This window comes from Balaenoptera ricei, chromosome 14 (assembly GCF_028023285.1).
Source record: "Balaenoptera ricei isolate mBalRic1 chromosome 14, mBalRic1.hap2, whole genome shotgun sequence".
NCBI classification, from domain to species: Eukaryota; Metazoa; Chordata; class Mammalia; order Artiodactyla; family Balaenopteridae; genus Balaenoptera; species Balaenoptera ricei.
In genome coordinates this window covers 27307315-27328264 of record NC_082652.1, presented here as the reverse complement: position 1 = coordinate 27328264, position 20950 = coordinate 27307315, and the positions used below count along the sequence as shown (strand labels likewise).

At 62.0% G+C, this 20950-nt stretch overlaps 1 protein-coding gene across 1 annotated transcript; it reads right to left on the bottom strand.

The window, feature by feature from the left end:
• Positions 1–7415: 7415 nt before the first annotated feature.
• On the bottom strand, positions 7416–18969 carry SCARF2 (scavenger receptor class F member 2). The gene is made up of 11 exons (XM_059894711.1): positions 18806–18969; positions 13957–14015; positions 13753–13854; positions 13025–13544; positions 12705–12923; positions 12446–12574; positions 11738–11841; positions 11548–11665; positions 11162–11277; positions 9933–10085; positions 7416–9150 (listed from the first exon to the last, which is right to left on the bottom strand). Exons 1-11 carry the CDS (start codon positions 18967–18969, stop codon positions 8216–8218), a joined length of 2619 nt encoding a protein of 872 aa, XP_059750694.1. The 3' UTR covers positions 7416–8215.
• Positions 18970–20950: the final 1981 nt, after the last annotated feature.

Below are 20950 nucleotides of genomic sequence, written 5' to 3'. Positions count from 1 at the left end.
GCCCCCACTCACCGCAACTAGAGAAAGCCCGCACACAGCAATGAAGACCCAACGCAGCCAAAAATAAATTAATTAATTAATTAATTTTACTAAAAAAAAGGAAAAACAAAAAACTTTGTCCCTTACTTCTGGTCTTGCCAAATCAGACCCTGAGGACTTGCTGAGCCATTAAAATTGTTAATATGGCCCAAAATACGTTAAAACTGGGACTTGAAGGAGGAGACCCATTACACAAGATGCATTAAGAGAAGGGGTGATTATCCCCCTCTTTCTCTAGCTATCAGTCCAAACTGGCCTGGTTTTCAACCCAGAAAGGACAAATGGCACCTCGTGGTGAACTGCTGTGACCTTAACCAGTGGTCAGTTAAGGTCTGTCCCAGCACAGCCGAAGTGGCACCGGCAGGCAGTGCTCCACTGGCCAGGATTCTGTTGTTACCATTTGGCTAATGTATTCTATACAGGCCTTATTCCAGCAACCTCCAGCCTCTACTCACAGTCACGTTTGTTTAATAGATATATATATATACTAATTGTGATAAAATACAGGTAACATCAGTCTTAACTGGGCTGTTTTTCTCTCTCTTTTTTTTTTTGGCCACGTGGCTTAGTTCCCTGAACAAGGATCAACCCGTGGCCCCTCCAGTGGAAGTGTGGAGCCCTAACCACTGGACCACCAGGGAAGTCCCAATTTTAACTGTTTTTTTTCTCTTATTTTTAATTAAAAAAAATTTTTTTAATTTTATTTATTTGGTTGCGCCGGGTGTTCATTGCAGCAGTCGGACTCCTTAGTTGCGACCCTCGGCCTCCTTAGTTGTGGCATGCGAACTCTTAGCTGGCTGGCATGCATGGGGGATCCAGTTCCCCAGCCAAGGACCGAACCTGGGCCCCCTGCATTGGGAACCCGGAGTCGTAACCACTGCGCCACTAGGGAAGTCCCTTAGCTTTTTTTTTTTAAGTGTACAATAATTCCGCACTTGACTGTCCAGGGGCAGCACACTACCCCGTGTGCCCGCGGAACCTGGAGGGCAGAGCCAGTGGATGCTTGGGCACAGAGCAGGGAGCGGTGGGCTGTGGTCCCAGCTGAGGTCCGGGCCTGTGCCCGTGGATCAGGTCACCGCGACGTCTAGGGTGACATAACACCCACGTTGCGCGATGCTATCACCGGCCTCTGGCTCCTCCCCTGGCCTTGTTTGCTTTACGGGACTATCTGGGCCTGGGACCCGCATCCCTGGGCTGCCCCGGGGACCGGAGACGGCAGGTGCTGCGCGGCCGCCCGCTAGATGGCGCCACCGTCCCGCTCCGCTTCGCGGAAGCCCTTCCCCGAGTGGACGGTAGTCTGCGGGGGCTCCACCGCTCGGAAAGTAGCACAGCTACTCTGAAAGCCCCCTGCCCGGCCCCTCCCACCAGCACACTGCCTCTGGAAATGCATGTCAGACCATTAGGAAAAAGAAACTGGAAGCAGCGGAGACCTCCTGCAGGAGGTGAATGATGAATAATCTGTACATCCAGAGCACGGAAAAGCTTTCGGCGCAGAAAAAAATGGTCGTCAAGCCGTGAGCACACGTGGAGGAAACTTTTTTTTTTATAAACTTATTTATTTACGGCTGCGTTGGGTCTTCGTTGCTGCACGTGGGCTTTCTCTAGTTGTGGAGAGCTGGGGCTGCTCTTCGCTGGGGTGCACGGGCTTCTCATTGCGGTGGCTTCTCTTGTTGCGGACCACGGGCTCTAGGTGCGCGGGCTTCAGTAGTTGTGGCTCGTGGGCTCTAGAGCATAGGCTCAGTAGTTGTGGCGCATGGGCTTAGTTGCTCTGCGGCATGTGGGATCTTCCCAGACCAGAGCTGGAACCCATGTCCCCTGCGTTGGCAGGCAGATTCTTAACCACTGTGCCACCAGGGAAGCCCACGTGGAGAAAACTTAATGCACATCTAAGTGAAGGAAGCCAGTCTGAAATGGCTGCATGCTGTGTGATTCTAACTCTATGACATTCTGGAAAAGGCAAAACTATGGAGATAATAAAATGATCAGTGGTTCCCAGGGCCTGGGGGAGAGGGAGGGATGAATAGGTGGAGAACAGAGGGTTTTTAGGGCAGTGAAACTACTCTGTATGATATTATAATGGTGGACACGTGTCATTGTACATTTGTCCAAACCCATAGGATGTACATCACCAGGAGTGACCCCTGATGTGAACCATGGGCTCTGGGTGATGATGAGGTGTCAGTGTAGGTCCATCGATTGTAACAAATGTCCCGCTTGGGGGGGATGTTGATAGTGGGGGGACTGGAAGGCAGGGGGTATATGGGAACTCTGTACCTTTTTCTTAATTTTGCTGTGAACCTAAAACTGCTCTAAAAAATAAAGACTATTTTTTTAAAAAAGTAAATCAAGGGCTTCCCTGGTGTTGCAGCGGTTAAGAGTCTGCCTGCCAATGCAGGGGACACGGGTTCAAGCCCTGGTCAGGGAAGATCTCACATGCCGCAGAGCAACTAAGCCTGTGGGCCACAACTACTGAGCCTGCGCTCTAGAGCCCGCGAGCCACAGCTACTGAAGCCTGCGTGCCTAGAGCCTGTGCTCCGCAACAAGAGAAGCCACTGCAGTGAGAAGCCCGTGCACCCCAACGAAGAGCAGCCCCCACTCGCCGCAACCAGAGAAAAGCCCGTGCAGAGCAACGAAGACCCAAAGCAACCAAAAATAAAATAAATAAATTTTAAAAAAGTAAATCAAGGTGGGAAGGAAAAACTCTGAAAAACTGGTTAAGAAAATATGAAGTCTGTTATGGTTTAGTGAAAACTGAAGGATTGAAGGCCGTGCTTTGTCTTTCTGTTAAACCATATTCTACCACTTAGCTTTGACCTTGGTCCTGGAAGGTCAAAAAGCTGAACACCTGATTCAACCTCATCCTGGCATCCTTGCATTCCTGACCGACTACAGGCTCCATGATTGCAAATTACGAAGTCTCATCAGGTGAGCCTTGTCGATCATACACTTAGGCATATCAGGTAGCGTTTTTGTTAATACCTGAATATTCACTTTCACAAATTGGGGAACATTAAGAATTTAATTTGAAGTGGGGGGTAAGCACTGGAATGTCTCACAAGGGGACGTATACAACAGGCACCTTAGGGGTGACGGATCCCAGCAGTGGATTCACTGTTGCCCACTCCACCCCCTGAAGTCACTATCCAACCACAGACATGTATTTCCATGTATTTACTGGACCAAGGGCTATCTCAGGTCCAGTATTCAGCCCAAGGTCATTATCCACCCAGTGAGGCCCTTGACCTCCCTCAAACCAACTATTTGTTTCCTTTTTTTCTTTTTGGTGTGTTAAAATACACATAACATAATCTTTACCATCTTAACCATTTTTAAGTGTACAGTTCAGGAGCTTTAAGTACATTCAGTGTTGTGCTGCCATCACCACCAACCATCGTGATAACCTTTTCATCTTGTAAAACTGAAACTCTGTCCCCATTAAACACTAACTCCCTATTCCCCTCCCCCAGCCCCTGGCACCCATCATTCCACTTTCTGTCTCTGTGAATTTGACTATTCTAAATACCTCATGTAAGTGGAATCATACAGTATTTGTTCTTTTGTGATGGGCTGATTTCATTTAGCATGATGTCTTCAAGGTTCATCCTTGTTGTATCATGTGTCAGAATTTCCTTCCTTTTTAAGGCTGAATAATATTCCATTGTAGGGTTGGACCACATTTTGCTATCCATTCATCTTTAGACGGACACTTGGGTTGCTTCCACATCTTCGCTATTGTGAAACTAACTAACTTCTTGACTAAACCAGGTGACCTCAGCCCTGTAGCTGGACTCATCCAATGATGACCTCACTCAACACAACTGTCCCCAATGAGGACCCACGGTGCCTGCCCCACTGGACCCCATCTGATATCTCCTCCACCCAGACTCCCTCTCATGCTCCCACTTTCCCTCCTCCTTGTCCTCCACAGGGGCCCCAACCTCTGCAGACACCCTCACCTGTCTTTGGACTCTCACTCTCTGCTCCCAGACCTTTGCTCTCCTAACCCCACCCCCTTCACCACTGCCCTCTTGTGGGGGGCACCACCAAGCGTCTGGGTGAGCATCCCCAAAGGTACCAACTGCTAGGTGTGTCACAGGCATCCCTGTTCCTGTCACAGCCTCTCTGGTGGCCTTAAGGAACCCTTCGTGTCTACATGGCTCTTTCCATCTATCACCACCTCAAACCATCTTCCCAGCGGGTACTAACTCTTAATTGATTTAAGCTCAAAACAGACAAATAGGCGAACAGAAAAGACTAACAGACACAAAACCAAATGGTCAGACCATGAACCCAAAAGAATCCAGTACCAGAAATCAACAAATCCTCAAAAAGGATCAAACTCAAATTCTTACCATGCTCCCAACAGACAAGAGCCTAGAGCACAGGACCTTGGCGCTGCTGGGGGCCAGGGCACTCAGGAGGGTGCTACCTGGAGCAAGTGCCCAGGACCTGAAGACAAGGGTCGGGGTGGCAGAACCGTGGGGGGAGATGATCAGGGGATGATTTTATTCCGTCTACAGCAACCGGAGGAATGTTCACTAACAAGGAACATCACAAGGAGAGGCAGCGGCTGGGGTTTTTTAGAGGCAGGTGATCAAGGGAGTCACAAGGAAGAATGAAGGGGTCTGGCACGTGAGAGGGCAACACAGCCTTTCAAGGCTGGCCTGTTCTGGGCTTGCAGCAGGGTGCAATCTCGGGCATGGGGCTCAGATAAATTCAGTATCGTCATCCTGTCTCGGTTCTCCTGCGTGTGTGGTGGACTGAGTGAGTGCTCTCGGTGCTGCTATGGGTCTGGCTGTGTGTGTGTGTGTCCGCGTGTGTGTGTTGCAGGGTCTGTGTCTCTCCCGACGCTTCTGTAAGTTGGGGGGTGTGTTTTGCATTGCAGGGTTATGTCCGTCTCGGTGCCCCAAGCTTGGTGGTATTGTGTGTGCTGCTGAGTTTTGTTTTTTTGTTTTTTTTTTTTTTGCGGTGCAGCCTGTGGGATCTTAGTTCTCCAACCTGGAATCAAACCCGTGCCCCCTGCAGTGGGAGCTCGGAGTCTTAACCACTGGACCGCCAGGGACGTCCCTGCTGAGTCTTCTCTGTCTGTGTGTGTCTCTCAGGGTGAGTGTGCTTCCCTGTACACGCATGTTTGCTTCAGTGTGTGCGTCTCTCCTGGTGTTTCACTGGTTCTTCTGTTCCGTGTGTGCGGTGTGGCAGGGCTTCTGTCTCAGCGTTTCTGCGTGTTTGTGTTGGTGGGACTGTCCATTTCCGTCCGGGGGTGTGAGTCTACTGGTGGTGAGTATCTCTGTTTTTCTTTGGGTCTGGCTGTAGGTGTGGGTATGTTTCAGTGTGTGTGTCTGACTGTGCGTCTGTGTGCATGCGTGTGTGTGTGTGTGTGTGTGTGTGTGTGTAGGTGTAGCTCTGCCTCTGTGTGATATGTTCTCTGTCCCCGCCTGAAAGCCGGCAGGGCTCAGGCCTTCTCCAGTCCCACATTCCTCCCGCTCCTTTGTGCTCTGTGCTACAAAAAATATTTGCGTTTTCCACGACTCATAATTTTTCCTCCTCAATCGCTACCAGATGTGGGTCCTGTGGTCCTCGTCCCCATGGCAACGGAGGTTCCAGCAGCTGCGGTTCCCTTTTGTGGCGCCTGCCCTGGGAGCTGGCACCGCTGCAGGCCTATGGGGGTGGGGAGGGGGTCCCAGCAGCTCCCTCTCCAGGCGGCTACCGGATCATCCTGGGGGGTTTCTTGGGCCAGGTCCTGCCTGGTCTCCAGGCCACAGCATCTGGCCCCCAGGGTGGCAGGGCTGGCTGCCGGAAGTGCGGGAGGTGCTCCTGCTCTGTGAGGCACCCACACAGAGGGGCTCCTGAAGCTCAGGGTCTTGGATGCCTGGAGGCTCCCAGAGCAGGCGGCAGAGGGGCCCCAGGAAAGGCTTGGCCGATGCGACAGCTCTGGTCGCCCCACGGTGCTGATCCAGGCCAGGGAGCAGGTGAGCTGGAGCAGGGGTTCGGGGGTTGGGGAGCGGCAGGGTGGCACATGGTGGGTGGGGGGTGCACGGCAAGACTGTGGCCCGAACCACCTCACTGCCTCCACCACCTTCCTCAGCCACTGCCCTACCCTTGCTGAGCCCAGCTGGGCAGCTGCCCTTCCTGGCTGACGTTAAGCCTGTGTTCTCAGCCCCGGCAGCCAGCATGGCCTGGTGCCGGAAGGGATGAGGCTGGCCAGGCGCAGGGCCACGGCTGGGAGGGTACCCAGCTGGCTCGAGGGAAGGTGCGTGCCCCGGGGACAGGGAGCCTGCCTTCCACGTGCTGCCTGACCAGGCCAGATGCAGGGACTACGGCCACAGGAGCCACACCAGATGTCCCGCCTGTGCCATGAGGCCATCTCCACTCAGGTGGCTCAGCCCCTGTACATGTCACTGACGTTTACCTCCACGTGGCATCTGGCCAGAGGGCAAGAAACTTGCCAGGTGAGATCCCTGAGCTGCCAGCACTGGTCAGACTCTGGTCGTGCTGGGGCCTATGGGGCGGGGGTGGGGAGATGAATGGAGAATCTTGGCAGAATCTCCTGATCGAAAGAGCTGGCAGCAAAAGGTGAGGAAAAGGCCTGCTAGGCAGAGGCAGGGAGATGGGAGGAGCCCAGATGGACGAGGGACAGCGGACACCGTAGAAAAGTGAGGCTTTGGAGCTCAGGAAGGTCACTTGCGAGGCCATCCTGAGGGCCAGAAGCAGTGAAGACATTAGGACAAATGGCCACAGAAAGAAGGCCAGGCCAGAGTGGGAGCAGGCTGAGGTTGGGCGGGGGAGCAGGGGAGTGGGGGGGACTGCCAGCAGGGCCAGCCAGGGCTCTGGGCCAGGCGGGCTCTCCCCCTCCCCCCACCTCTCGGGCCGGGAGAGTTTCCGGCTGAGGACAGGGAGCCCATTGAGATGGACAGCGCGGCTCTGTGCGGTGCCAGACTGTCTTGTTTGTGCCAGATGCGGCCCGGCTGGAGGCTGTGCCCGTGGCCTGCTGCCCCCTGGCCCCAGCCTCTGACCCACCCCAGCCACACCAAACAGCTCAAGGCCCCAAGTGTAACAGCAGTGGGCAGTGGGGAAGGTGCAGGGCAGAAGCAGCCCCACGCGCCAGCTCCTTCCTCGTAGCCAAGGGTGCCACTCTATCTGCTCCTACATACCCTTCATCCCAGGTTGCCAGTCCAGGATGGGGCGGGCCGAGGTGGGTGCCCAGTAAACTTGATAAACAGGTGAAGGATGGGCAGATGGACATGACCCACTTCCAGCGTGGTCCTGGGAGACCCACACCTGGGCTCCCAGGCTCCACTTGGGTCGAGGGGTCCTGGCGCAATTTCTTTTGGGGGGACATCCTTGTCAGAGGCCCAGCAGATAGGAAGCAGTCAGAGCACGGGGGAAAAAAGGCACTTTATTAAGAAAGCTTTGGCCAAGCCCCTGCCGGGAGGAGCCCATCCTGGGGCACCCGGATGGGGTGGGAGCAGCCCTGCCGGGGGCCTATAAATACGTCTCCACAGGCCACTGGAGTTGCCCCTCGGATTCCCAGGCATGTGGGGTGGTGGGAGGCCATCAAAACCAGCTCGACAGCGGAGGGGCCAGGGCTGGGGAGGCTGGGGCTGGGAGAGCGTGGGTGGGGCTGGGGTGGGTGGGGAGACAGCCAAGCCTCCTGAGGAGCAGAGACCAGCCCTTCTCCCCAGGCTCCGGTCAACCAGGTGCCCTGGGGCTCGGCCAGTGGAAGTAGCCTCTGGCTAGGGTCACAGAAGGGAACCTCCAGCCAGAGGCGCCAGGCCCTGCCCAGAGAGAGGCTGCCAGGGTGGAAGTGCTTCTGGCCTCAGCCAGTGAGAAGGTGACCCAGCCAAGGCACTCTTGGCCAGTGAGAGGTGTTCTTTAGGCAGAGCCCTCCTGCCCTTGGCCTTTGAGACCCGGGCTGGTGGGAGCCCTCCACAGGCAGGCCATGGGAAGGGAAGGGCCAGCAAAGCGTCTGTCAGGCCTTAGCCACTGGGATGGGGCTTCCTGCCCGAGAGCGGGACCCCATCCTGGAGAGCTGTTGGGCCTGAGCCAGTGAGACGCAGCCTCCCGCCAGGCTGCTCTGGGCTGGGGCCCCCGCGGGAGACGCCGGGCGCGCACGGGACGCGGGGTGGCAAGCAGCGCTGCTAAGCCGGGGAGCTGCAGGCACGGCGGGGCCGCCCTACTACAGGGTGGGCGCGCTCACCCGGCCCGGCTCGCCAGCCACCTCCCGGCTCTTCTTGCGAGGCGGCTTCTGGATGGGGGTCTTCTTTCGGGGGGTGTCGGATCCGGGCGTGCCCGCTGCCGCCTTCTCGGGCCCTGGGGCCTCGGGCGCGGGGGGCGCGCGGGCCGGCGAGGCGGGAGGCACCGAGCGCTTGGCCTTCTGCGGCGGCGCCGGCTTCTCTCGGGGGCCCTGCGTGCCCACAGCCCCCTCGGCGCGGCCCAGGCTGCGAGTCTTGTCGCGCAGCTCGGCGGCCAGCATGGAGGCGGCCTCAGGTGCGCTGCGAGGGGGACCGCCAGCGTCCGTGGGCTCTGAGAGGCCCGGGCCACGGCCACGCGCCCGAGCCCGGGGCGGCGAGGGTGCGGCGAGGGCCGGCCCCTCCTCGGCCAGCCCCGGGGGCCGCAGCGTCGGGTCGCGGGCCCTGGGGCTGCAGGGCTCGTCCGGCCGCGCCGACGTGTCGCTGGGCGTCCGTTTCCTCTTGCTGGGGCTGGGAGCGGCCTCGGGACCCGCGGGTGGCGGCGACGGCGCACGCGCGGCGGCGGCACCGTGCTTGCCGTGGATCCAGGACACCTTGGGCTTGGTGGCGGGGTCGGGCGGCGGCGGCTTCCTGCGCTCGGGCGATGGCGAAAGCGACAGGCCTCGGGCCTCGCCCCGGACCCGGGCCGGCCGGGCCTCACGCCGGGCCACACGCGCATACAGCGCCCCGCCGGGCCCGTCCCCGCTCGACGCCGACCGCTCGCTGTCGGAGGACGCGCGGAGGGGCGTGGCCTCCTCCGCGGGCGTAGTCACCGGTGCAGGGGACGAAGCCAGCGCCTCGGCAGGGGCAGGGGCAGGGGCAGGGGCAGGGGCAGGGGCTGGGGCGGTGGGGGCCTCCGCGTCCCGGCTCTCGGTTGCCGCCTCTGACAAGGGAAGAGCGGGGCGGTCACCTCCTCCGGAAAGAGCTTGGCCCTCCAGCCTCCGAGAGCAAACCCTCGCTGGCGCCCCACCTCCCCTCCTCTTCCCACCCCAGCTGGCGCTTAGTCGCCGTGGCATCCAGACATGCCTGGCACATTCACTGCACTGACCACAAACTTAGCTCAGAGCCCTGGGGGCGGAGGGCTGGGGTAGTGGGGCTCATTCCTGGGCTGCAGCCCCAACTCGGCCTGGACTCGCACCCCTCCCCCACCACATCCCCAGCCTGGGGGGCCACCATCACCACATTTGACCCTCGATTCATAGTTCTTCTTTAAGAGAAAGGCCTTCTAAGGCTCAGAGGTTAGTCACCTGCCCAAGGTCACTCACGGGGATGGTCTGGGGAAGAGAGAGGCCAGAAGCCCAGCTATTCAGGCTGCTTCTTGATGTTTGTGAGCCAAGGCTTCAGGTGAAAGTGTGTCCCCATATCCTGAAAACCCTATTTCCTGTCTCCTCTGCCACCTCCTCCCCAGGCCCGGAATTTTCTCTGCCTGGTCTCCCCAGAAGTGAACCTGGGCTGTGGCTACCTCCCCAGACCCTACCCCAGTCTGGTGCTGGGCAGCAAAGAAGCCCACTCTGCAACCTCAACTGTGTATCCACCCCCCAGTTAACAGCATCACTAGCCCTTCCTCCCCATGCTGCCTGTCCCTCAGAGCATAGATATTTCAGCTGGAACCTTTCACTGGGTCAGAGCGAGGGGGGTCCTCACGCCAAGCAGAGGGGTACTCACCCTCGTGGGGTACGCAGTATACAGGGCCTTCATCCGTGGTGTCAAAGGAGGAGAAGGAGGCCCGGGAGGACCATGATGGCGAGGGCTGCTCCAGCCCCGAGGGCGGCTCCAGGAAGCTGCAGTTGAGCGTGTTATCCAGGTCGTGATGGGCCACTGGGGAAGGAGGGAGGCATAGCTGCCAGGGGCCCCGCCTGCCCCAGCCAGTGCCCTTGCAAGCCCTCCTGCCACAAATGATGGAGGGACCCAAGCCAGCCCTATCCCAAGATAGTGGGTGGGACAGGCAATTCAACAGGCTAGTGTACGGCCACGGAGCTGAGCGAGGTCGGGCCGAAAGTTGGGAAAAGAGAGAGCACCTGGCTGGGAGAGGCCATCAGGGCCTCCAAGCCACGCTTCAGACCCTGTCTTGCAGCAGTTTTTGAATGCAAATGTGCAGTGGTGAAGCCACCCTTTGGCTCAGCCGTCTCAGCAGGCTGCACCCCTAGGCACGGCCTCCACAGACATAGACCCCACAACGGGGGAATCCCAGAGGCTGGCCAGCCTGTTCCCCTCTCACAAATGGGATGTGGGTTCCAGCCCCCACATCTGTGCCCATAGATCCCACTCTGCTGAGTGGGCCCAGGGGTTTTCTCAGCTGTCTGCATCTTTACCTCCCAGGAGACTTCATCTCCCCATCCCCCTCATGTTTGGAAACAAGTGGGAAAGACGCAGAGAGACTCCACCCCGGTGTGAGTCAGTGCAGACAGGAGAGAAGCAGCACCGCCCCGCACCCAGCCCCGTCCTGAGGTAGGGTGGGGGCCGAGGGATCAGCCTGAGGGCACAGCTGGGGATCCGGGCCGGGGGCGGGTCTTCCTGTGGCAGGGCATTCCCACTCACAGGTGCCCGCGTCCACCTGCGGCTCGCATCAGGACTGACAGTGTACTCACTCCCGCAGACTGCGGGAGACTGACTGCCGCGGATGTCCAGTCCACACTGCCCCACCACACCACACATGCAGTCACAGTCACCGAGACAGGGCCCACACCTGCCCGCACACGTAGGACCCCTGCCTTCCTCCAGGGCTCCCCTGCATCCGCATTCTTTCTTTCCTCCCCATGGTCGCACCTCCATACGCCCCCACATCGACACTCAAGGCCCAGCAGTTCCTACACCGACCCCGTCACACCCATTTCCCAGCAGCCTCCTGCGTCGGGGGGTGTTCCTCGGAGACTCCTTACCTACGTCATCCTTACCTACAACCTTGGGCAGCTTCTGCCTGCGGAGCGGGATCCGGGGCAGCTTCATACTGATGCGGCTGAAGCGCCCGCATAGGCGCTGCGGCGCCTTCTTCCTCCCAAGCGAGAGCTCCCTGCGGGGGCGGGGTCTGAGCGAAGGGGCGCGGCCGTGCCTTGCCAGAGGGGCGGGGCGAGCCCGTGGGAGCCCACCCACAGGGAGGGCGGGGCCTGAGAGGAGGGGCGGGGCCTAAGGCCGGGAGAGGCCCACTGGAGCAGAAACTCAGGGAGGGCGGGGCCTGAGCTAACGAAGGGTGGGGCCCCTCAGGGCGGGGCCGGGAAGGGCGCGCAGTGCCGCAGACCCCGCGCGGCCGGAACCGGGGGAGGGAGGGACCTGGAAGCCTCACCCGCGCGCGGGGTCCTTGCCGCGGCAGGCGCAGCAGCAGCCGAGCAGCGAGAGCAGCAGGCCGAGGAGCAGGGCGAGCAGCGCGCCCGCGCCCATCACGCCCTTTCGCTGGTTGGTCTCTGTGGGGGTCACAGGGTCAGCGAGGTGCCGGCAGCCCCCGCGCCCCCGCCGGGTCGCCCCCACCCACTCACCCAGGCGGCAGGCACCGGTGACCGGGTCGCACGAGTCCTCGTGGCAGCTGCAGGCCTGGGCGCAGTCCACGCCGTGGAGCCCGGGCGGGCAAGTCAGGTTACAGCTGCGGGGGCGCGAGGTCAGGGAGGGGCGTGGGGTCTGGGAGCGCCAAGCGGCCCTCGGTTACGCCTCCCGCCCTCGCCCCCGCGGCCAGCCAGCCCCGGCCCCGGGTTCTCCATTCTCTGGGAACTGCAGCCCACCCCCACCTCCAGCACACCCTGAGTGATCAATGTTTTGGAAACAAATGTGTGCACTCCAGCGAGACGGAGTCTGGGGCACGGGTCGTGGACACTGGCCGCAGTGCCCATTGCTGGGGCTGACTCTTTTGTGGGGGAAAAAGGGGCTGCCAGACGAGATCCTTGGCTGTACGTGGAGGTCCCTGCTCATTCCACATCATCTCCGGGTCACCTCAGCCCTGCAGCCTTCAAGGAGCCCACTGGCCACAGGCTGACCTGGTCGCCAGATCCCGCTCGAGCGCCGGCTCCACCCCAGGGCAGGAAACTGCCCCAAAGAGCCTGTTGTCGCTCCCTAGCTGAAGTATGGGGGCCAAGGCTGAGGGGCCAAGCCTGGGTCCCGCCTGGTCGGCCAACGCAGCAGCACCTGGGGTCTGGCTGGAGCCCAGTGCCGGATACAGACCCCTCAAACCCCTTGGGTCCCCGGGCACTCACTGGGGCCCGTGGACGCCCGGGCTGCATAGGCAACGTCCCGACTGGAAGTCGCAGTGGCCGCTGCCGCAGTCGGCGCACACGAACGCGCAGTCCTCGCCGTAGGTGCCATTGCTGCACTTGGTCTCACACCTCGGAACGCGGGGAGGGGGCGTCAGCGGAAACAGGGCAAATGACCCTTAAGCCACAGAGCCCTCCGCGGAGGGCAATCGGGGGAGGCCGGCTGGGGTCTGCGTGTCTGGGGCGGACACGGGTTGCTCACCGGTCACCGATCCAGCCCGCGTTGCAGCGCGTGCACTTGCCGGTTACGTGGTTACAGGCGTGCCCGTCGCGACACGGCGGGCAGCGGTGGCCGCAGCCCTCGCCGTAGAAGCCGGTGGCGCACGGCTGGTCGCACTTGGTGCCGTTCCAGCCGGGCTCGCACGTCAGGCAACGGCCCTCGGCCACCGTGCATGGCTGCTGGCCCTTGCACTGGCCGCATCTGGGGAAGGGGCGGGAGGCTAGGCGGGGTCCGGGCCGCCTCACCCCGGCTCCCTCGGCGCCTGCCCCTCCTCTCCCTCCCCGGCCGGGGCCCGCGCTTACCGGCGGCGGCAGCCCAGGCCGTAGAAGCCGGCAGGGCAAGGCTCGCGGCAGTACTTGCCCCGGTAACCGGGCTCGCACGCGCACGTGCCGTCCACCGGATGGCAGCGGCCGCGGAAGCACTGGCAATAGCGCTCGCAGCGCGCGCCGAACGTGCGCTCGCGGCACTGGCAGCGGCCGCTCTGTTGCTCGCACGGCGACGTGTTGCAGGCACACTGGTTGTTGCAGCTGCGGCCCCACCAGCCTGCGTGGCAGAGGCACGCGCCCGTCTGTGGGTCGCAGCGCGACGTGGCGCTGCAGTAGCACGCGCTGGCGCACTGTGGGCCCCACCAGCCAGGCTCGCAGCGACACGCGCCGCTCCGCGGGTGGCACGCGCCGTGCTGGCATTGGCACGCATGCTCGCAGCGTGCGCCCCAGCGCCGCGCGTGACATGTACACTGGCCCGTCACGTCCTCGCACTGCCCGTGTGGGTGGCAGACACACAGCTCCTTGCAGTCGGGACCCCAGAACTGGCGCGGGCACTCTGCAGAGCGAGCGGAGAGGGTGGGAGGCCCAGGTGCTCGCGTGGGGGCCCAGACCCAGCCCGAACCTGCCCGCGTCCAGCCCCCCGCCCCCGGGGACCCGCCCCCGACTCAGGCCCCGCCCACTCACAGGCCCCGCCTCCAGTTCAGGCCCCGCCCATCTCTGGGATCCTGCCCCACTGCCCCGTGCCCGCCACAATCCGCGCTCACTGGTGTCGCAGTTGGCACCGAAGTAGCCATGGCGGCAGCGGCACTCGCCCGGCCGCACGCACACCTCGTTCTCCGAGCACGTGGAGTTGCCTTCGCACACAGCTGCGAACGAGACGCGCCCAAGTTGTTGCGAGTTCAGCCCCCACACTAACCCTCCTCTCCGTGACCCCGCCCCCTGCCCAAGTCCCAGGGTGCCCTACTCACCGATCCCACACTCGTCCCCCTGCTGCCTCCAGCCAGCGCAGCAAGTGAGCTCCTGGGAGCTGCAGGCAGAGAGAGGGCGCCTGAGCTCGGGACCCACTCCTAGTCCTCGCTGGGTCCCCCAGCAACCTCCACCCTGCCCTAGGGAGGTGGTTATCAAGGCCCTGCTGTGTGGCCGGCACTGCTGTAGGTTCGGGAGACTCGAAGCGAATAAGACACAAATTCCAGCCCTCTAGAACGGACACTGGGAGGCGGCAGATGGCAGACCACCTTCAAGGACTTCCCAGTTCCCTCTACAAGGGGTCTCGCCCCTCCTCCTGATCTGTGCCCTCTTCCCCCATCCACTAGGCCAGAGAAGAGACCCCACATGTCCCAGGAGGGGCAGCAGTGAGGTGGGGGTGGGGCAAAGGTCCCTGGGCCTCCAGGACCTGCTCAGGCATAGAGGTCTAGGGCATCCCTGGGGGTGGGGCTCTGGCCAGATGGGTGTCAGGGATCCAGATATGACGTGACCTGGACAGTGCCAGGACTGGCTGGGCCGGGTGGGCACATCTGGATGCCCAACTGGAGCACCAAAGCAGATGGGTAGTCTCTGAGCGAGGTGGACACAGCAAGGTGTCCACTTGGGGAGGGGCGAGGTACACCCAGGGAGTCCTCCATCTGAGTAAGGAGAGTAAAACTGAGGGCTGCAGAGCACCAGGGCGAGACTTGGGCTGGAGGAAGGCAACATTAGAATGTCCTCTCCGTGAAATTTCATAAAATCTTGTTTAATTTTATTTGGCTTTACATGGTACAGGAGGTAAAAAATTTGTGTCCCATATCAGGGTAGTGCAGCCTCCCAAGCCCTGGGCTGATGAGGTGTGTAGGCACAAAGGTTTGGAGGCCCTGCCCAAGTGAAGCCATGGCCACTGGTGAGGGCCATGAGGGCTGAGGTGGGGTGTGCCCACACTGTGGGGCAAAGGAGGCTGAGAAGGAACAGACACTCAGGCTGCAGTTCTGCAGGGTCCCATCAGACCTAGAACTTCAGCCAAATGCAAAAAGCACACAGCCACCATTCACACTTCAGAGAAAAGGAGAGGGCCTCTTGGGAAGGATGTGAATCTAGAACCGGGATGTGGTGGTGGGAGGAGGTGGGAGGGGCCTGAGGACCCTGGGGTGGAGGTGGGATGGCCTGAGAAGGGAAAGGCTGCAGCTGCCCCATATCACACCCCTCAGAAGATGCCCCCCAACCGTTCCCAGCTCGAAATGATCACCACACCCTGGATGGGGCCCCCGGACTCCAAGGGAGCCCCCTCTCCCAGAAAGGGCTGGATTCTCCTTTGGGCCAAAGATATGGGACCTGGGGAACAGGACCCATAAAACCCCAAACTTCAAGGAATGGGCCAGCTTATTTTCCACAAATAAAACTGGAAACCAGAGACAGGAACACTAAGCAGGCCTGGATTTTCTGGCCCCCATTGTCCCCACCCACCCAGCCCTGTCCTGGGGCTCCGAGATGGCCATCTGTAGGGAGACCGAGGTCTGAGGGCCCATCACCTTCCTGCCTTTTCTGCCAGTCTGAACCCAGGTCTCTGGATGGAGAGCCTCTGTAGAGGTCCCTCCTGCAGGCAGCCTCACCAGATGGCCTGCTGGGATGGCCCAGGAACACTGACCACCTTCCATCCTGGACGACCTGGCTGCATGGCTCTGTAATCGGGTTGGGAGCCTGGTTTTAGGGCCACACTAAGGTGGATTGGATGCCTGGGTCTGCCACTTGCTGTGTGACCTTGGGCACAGAACTTTACCTCTCTGAGCTCCAGCTGCTAAATCTGTAGAATGGGGCCCATAGGTTTGGCAGGAGGATTAAGAGAGTCAAGATGTGTCCAGCACAAACTATGAGCTCAGCCGAGGCTGTGCTGTGAGCTCCAGCCCATGCTGAGCAGGCTCTAGGAAGTCCCTGAGTTCACCTGGTCCCCCCAGCATGGCTGGTGCCCAGGCCCCACCCAACAGAGCTAACAAGCCTGCTCCCCGGCAGGACAGAGCCCACGTGGAGGATGAGTCTGTGGGACTTTTCCTTCTGGGACGAGCTGGCAGAAAAGGCCAGGCTAGGTTGGCAGGCCCATTTTTCCAGATCTTATGAAAGTGAGATGACAAGAAAGATGGCCCAGTGCAGGGGTAGCTCCTACACTAGGGCAGGACCCTGGGGTGTCAATCCAGGCCGCTCAGCAAGCAGGCTGTGCTGCAGGCTGCCCCCTCCATAGATCACTGTTACTGCAAATGATGCTGCGGTGATTTAAAACTTCATCTTGAACCTGCCCAAGCCACCTCGGCAAAGCTCCCCAAGAGCACTGCCTGCTCACTGTGCCAGTGTCTGTCCCGTTCTCTCCCGTCCAGACAGGAAGCTCCTCTGCCTCCACACCCCCTGGGACTCCATGCCTGCCCCACTCTCCTCCTTCCCCCCTGGGCACCCCTCCCCTGGTTTCTGCCCCATCCCCTGCCTCCCTCCCCTGCTCTATCCACTCTAGCTCCCTGGGGAAGCTCCCTAGGTCCCATCGAGACACTGACAATGCCTCAGAGGCCTCGAGGGGGGCCCTCCTCCCGACTAGCGCCCCCCACCCCGAGTCTTCTCCATCTCAGGGTAAAGACTGTCCTTCCAGGCTGGGAGGTTGGGAGGGGACTCTGCTCTCTCCCAGAGTGGATCAATTGAGAAACACGCCAGCTCTATCTTCCAAACTGGATCTAGGATGGGACAGGCCACTTGTCGCCCGCCCAGCCTTGTGAGAGCCACCCTCACCCTCCCTGGTTCTCTTCTACCTTCTGCCCTCCTGCCCCAGTTCATCTGCCACCTGACAGCCAACCCAGGTCACATCCTGCCCCTCTTCTGTGCAAAGCCCACGGGGGTTCCCATCGCCCTGTGGCCTCTCCTCCACCATCCCCGTCCCAGCCCCCAGGGCTCCTTCCTGTGCTTCCAACAGGCCCTCTGCACTCAGGGCCCTGCCCCAGACGCCACCCTGCTCTGCCTCCTCTCCCACGGGCCTCTCTCACTCATCACTTCCCACTGGGTCTCCCCCCAACTGAACACCTCCTCCCCAGCCCTTGCCAGATGTCAGATGATTTGCTGTGTCTCCTCCACACAGGATAGCTGTATCCCTGCACCAACAAGAGGCCTGCACACAGTAAGTGTATGGGATTTTACTGAGAGCTGCTCCCTGCCCTAGTCCTCCTGACTCCGGGGGGAGGGAACGCTAGTGGGAGCCTGGCAATGCCCAGCCTTGGGAAGGTAATGAAGAGATGGTCCAGACCCTGGGGGGGATGGGGGAGTGCCGTCTTTCCCATTAACCAGCTCCACACAGGATCACAGTTATCCCTCCTCTACCACCACCAACCCCACTGGACAGGAGTATGGACTGGCCCAGAAGGGTTAAGCGTTGTGCCCGGGGCCACTCAGATGGGGAGAGGTGGCACCAGGATCTGAAACCCAACCCAGGCTCTTGGCTACTGGAATAGGCCGCGTGATGGGACATCTCGGGGAGAGGCGGAGTGGAGCAGGCTCCGGACAGCTCTGGGTTGCCATCGGATTCCCCCCGCACCCGCCGGCACGGACCCCCACAGGGGAGGAGGGCCGTGGCGGAGGGACAGGGCCGGCGACGATCGCTCCCTCCCCCTCTCCAGGCGGCCCCGCCCGCCACAGCCGCTGCATTCCTGGGGCCGGGGAGGCCCGGGAGGCCCGGGAGGCGGCGGCGGCGGCGTCGATGTGAAGCAGATGGCGGGCCAGGCCGGCCCCCGCCCCAGAGGCGGGGCTCGCAGCGGGGAGGGGTCTGCGCGCCTCGGGATCCGAGCTCGGAAACCCCGCGCGGCCCCTCACAGCCCCTTGTCTGCCGCGACCGCCTGCCCCCAGACGCGGCCTCCCTGGGCCCTGCGGCCCAGGGCGCCCCCACCGCACCCGCCAGGAGCCCGTGATGCTTCTCCAGCTTCCCGCCTGCCTGGCGCCCCCCGCCCGCGCCAAGGCACCCCCTCACGCCGGCTCCTCGCCCCCGCGCGGAGATGCCCTTGACCTCGCAGTGGCCTCTGACAGACCGACCGGGTCCTCCGACTCCTGCGCCCACTCCTGGGTCCTGGCCTGCGCTCTTCGCCCTCCGCGCAAGGTCCTGGGCCCGGCGCCCTCCGGCAGGGCCTGTCCCCTCCTGTCCCACACTGGCTTCCCCAGCCCGGCTCCTCGTGGCGCCCACCTCTGCGCCGCCCCTCTGCACCCCGTATCCCCACCCGGGAGTCCCCCATCCTCCCGATGCCGGCGCACGTCATTGTCCTTTCTATTCCCGCTTCTGGTCCACTCTGAGCTCAGGCTCCTCGACGCCCACCTCCATTACCACCCTCTTCCCACCCGCGCCCGCTCTTTCTAAGACACAAATCTGTGCTTCCGACTCGCCTGCCTCAAGACCTCCGCGGCTCCCTCTTCTCAGGAGCCTCGCTCCATCTCTCCTAGACGCTCACCCTCCCTCCATCACGGCTCGAGCCACACTCGTGTGCCTGAGCCCTTGCACATGCCATGCCATGGGCTTGGAATGCGCTTCCCGTCTTCTTGCGGCCTTCACAATCCGGCCCAAGGGTCCCTTTTCCTGGGTCTGAAATTTCGTACCCCGTGTGTCAGCCCTCCAGGCGTCCGCTGCCCTCCGCTCTACCCTCGCCCGCTTCTCGCCCGGGGTATCCTCGGACGCACCGTCGTGGCCCGGCGCCCGGGCTCGGCCTGGAGCGGAGCCGGCGTCGGCGAGGGCGGCCCGAGGGGCCCGCGCGTTTGGCTCAGGGAGGTCCTGGGCGTCCCCTCCCCCCGGCCCCGGGCGTCCCTCCGGCCCCCTCCCCCAGCCCGGCCGGCTCCTACCCGGGCGCGCGGCACACGTTGCGGCCGCGCGGGCTCAGCTCCTGGGGCGCCGCGGGGCCGGGCAGTAGCCAGAGCAGCAGCAGCAGCGGCGGCAGCGGCGGCGGCAGCCCCCCGGCTCCCCGGCGCCGCGCCGGCCCGGCCCCCTGGGGCCCTGCGCCCTCCATGCGGCGCGGGGCAGGCGCGGGGCGGGCGCGGGCGCGGGTGCGGCCGCAGCGAGAGCGGCCGGAAGCGGAGTGCGCGGCCGGGCGGGGGGCGGCAGGAGGGGCGCCGGGCCGGGCAGGAAATTCCACATCGGCTCCCTGATCCAGGGCCAGCCGCGGCCGGCCAGGCGGCAGCGCCCGCCCCGCGCGCCAGACCCCACCCTCCGGCCGCGCCACCGCCCCTCCGCGCGGCCCCCGCCCCCACGCGGCCGCGCGCAAACTTGGGGGCGAACTTGGAAGGGGCCCTCCCGAGGAATCACCGGTCGCCTTGCCTTTCCCTCCCTTCCCCAGACACCCACCAGAGAAACGGCCCCTGCGCGCTCCCGGCGAGGCCAGGCCTGGGGCGGGAAGCCGGTGGGGACCAGGCGCGACGCACGAAAGCCCCCTGGCCAGCGGTGCCTCGGAACCGCCAGGTCAAGGCTGCAAGCCGGCCTCTGCTCCCCCCGTGAGGCCCTTCTATGTCCGGCTGTGTGGTCAGCGCCTCCCGAGCGCCGGGCGCAATCAAAGTCTGCAGCGACTGCGGAGCCGGATGCTTGAGGCCTGTGAGTAGACTCGGTCTGGACCAGAGAGGCCTGGGTGAAGGGGGCCCTGTAGAAACAGACTGGAGAGATGCCGGGAGCAGAATGGCTCTGCGAGAGAATATGGAGGTAAAGGCAGGTGGGGGAGGCTGAGGGAGGCGGTATGGTGGTGGTGGCGGGGACAGCTCCGGGACTGAGACCCTGCCTGCAGCCCCTGTCAAGGTGTGACGATGGGCTGGAGGCCGCTAGTCACCAAGGAGAAAGTCCAGAAGGTGGAGTCAGGGCTGGAGTCGTGGGAGCTCCTGCATCGGGAGGGTTGGGGTGACAGCACAGAGCAGAGCAGGGGCAGCAGAGAAAGGGGGTGAGGAGGGCCTAGGGGGACCAGGAGGAAGAGGAACCCTGGGCCCAGGAAGCAGAGGGGTCAGACCCAACCCCAGGCCCATGGGGTGGGCAGGGCGGGCAGGGCTGGGGATGGAACAAAAAGTGGGGCAGACAGGTCCCCGAAAAGATGAGCTGGGCTTTTGAGGACCTGAGAGTTGGTGGAAGGGCCTGGGCAGGGAGAGGGCAGCTGCTGAGGAGGGGAGGTGGCGTCCTGCCTCAGTTATGCGGGGGCTCCATCCGGAAGGGTGGGGCTGGAGGAGGGGGCCTGGAATAAGGGCCACTGAAAGGCCCAAGGCTGTGGGCATCACCAGGCTGGCAGAAGTTGGGATGGGAGGGAGCTTCGGAGGTTAGGGCCCTTCCCTGAGCCATGCTGGTGCAGGACAGAGGCACAGTTGGGGAGGGTGGCAGGGAAGTTGCACCCATGTGGTCATGAATGCAAACACTTCTCTGGGACAAGTAAAAAGGCCAACCACTTCTGGGCAGCTCTGCCTGGCCATGGCCCTGAATTCAGCAGTGCCCGGGCCCCTCCCATGGAACCCCCGTTGGCTGCCAGCAATGGAGGCCAGCAGAGGTCTGTGTGGCTGCACTGTCCGCCCAGCTCCTGACTTTAGAGGCATCACCCTAGCTAGACTGGGTTCATGGACAGGCATCTCAAACTCCCTCATCTCCCCCCAGAGCTGCTTCCCGCCCCACAGCCCCACCTCTGTGGGGGCACCACCTGAATGCCTGAATGTCACAAATCTCTACCTACCCCATCCATGTACCACCTGTGTCTGGTGCCCGCAGGACAGGACCGTCCCCAGGCTCGTCTCAGACCCACAGCCCCCCACCTGTGTCCTGTCGCAGCCACCTTGCACTTGATGGTGAGTTCAGGTGTTGAGGGCAGGGCCCACGTCTGTACCAACCACCACATCTCCATTGGGAGACTGAGTGCAGGTGGAGTGGACGATCGTCTGTCTGCCCAGACTGTGCCAGGTGAATACCAGGCTGAGGAAGCTGGGGGTTCATAGGCACCCATATGACTGACCAGCATGCAGACCGTGGGA

Excerpts from the sequence above, each read along its gene's own strand:
- SCARF2 (XM_059894711.1), bottom strand. The coding sequence starts at position 18,969 with ATGGAGGGCGCAGGGCCCCAGGGGGCCGGGCCGGCGCGGCGCCGGGGA. Across the intron at positions 12,924-13,024 it reads GGCCTGGGCTGCCGCCGCCG|ATGCGGCCAGTGCAAGGGCC; the intron begins GTAAGCGCGGGC and ends CCCCTTCCCCAG. Across the intron at positions 11,278-11,547 it reads GGCAAGGACCCCGCGCGCGG|GGAGCTCTCGCTTGGGAGGA; the intron begins GTGAGGCTTCCA and ends CCGCCCCCGCAG.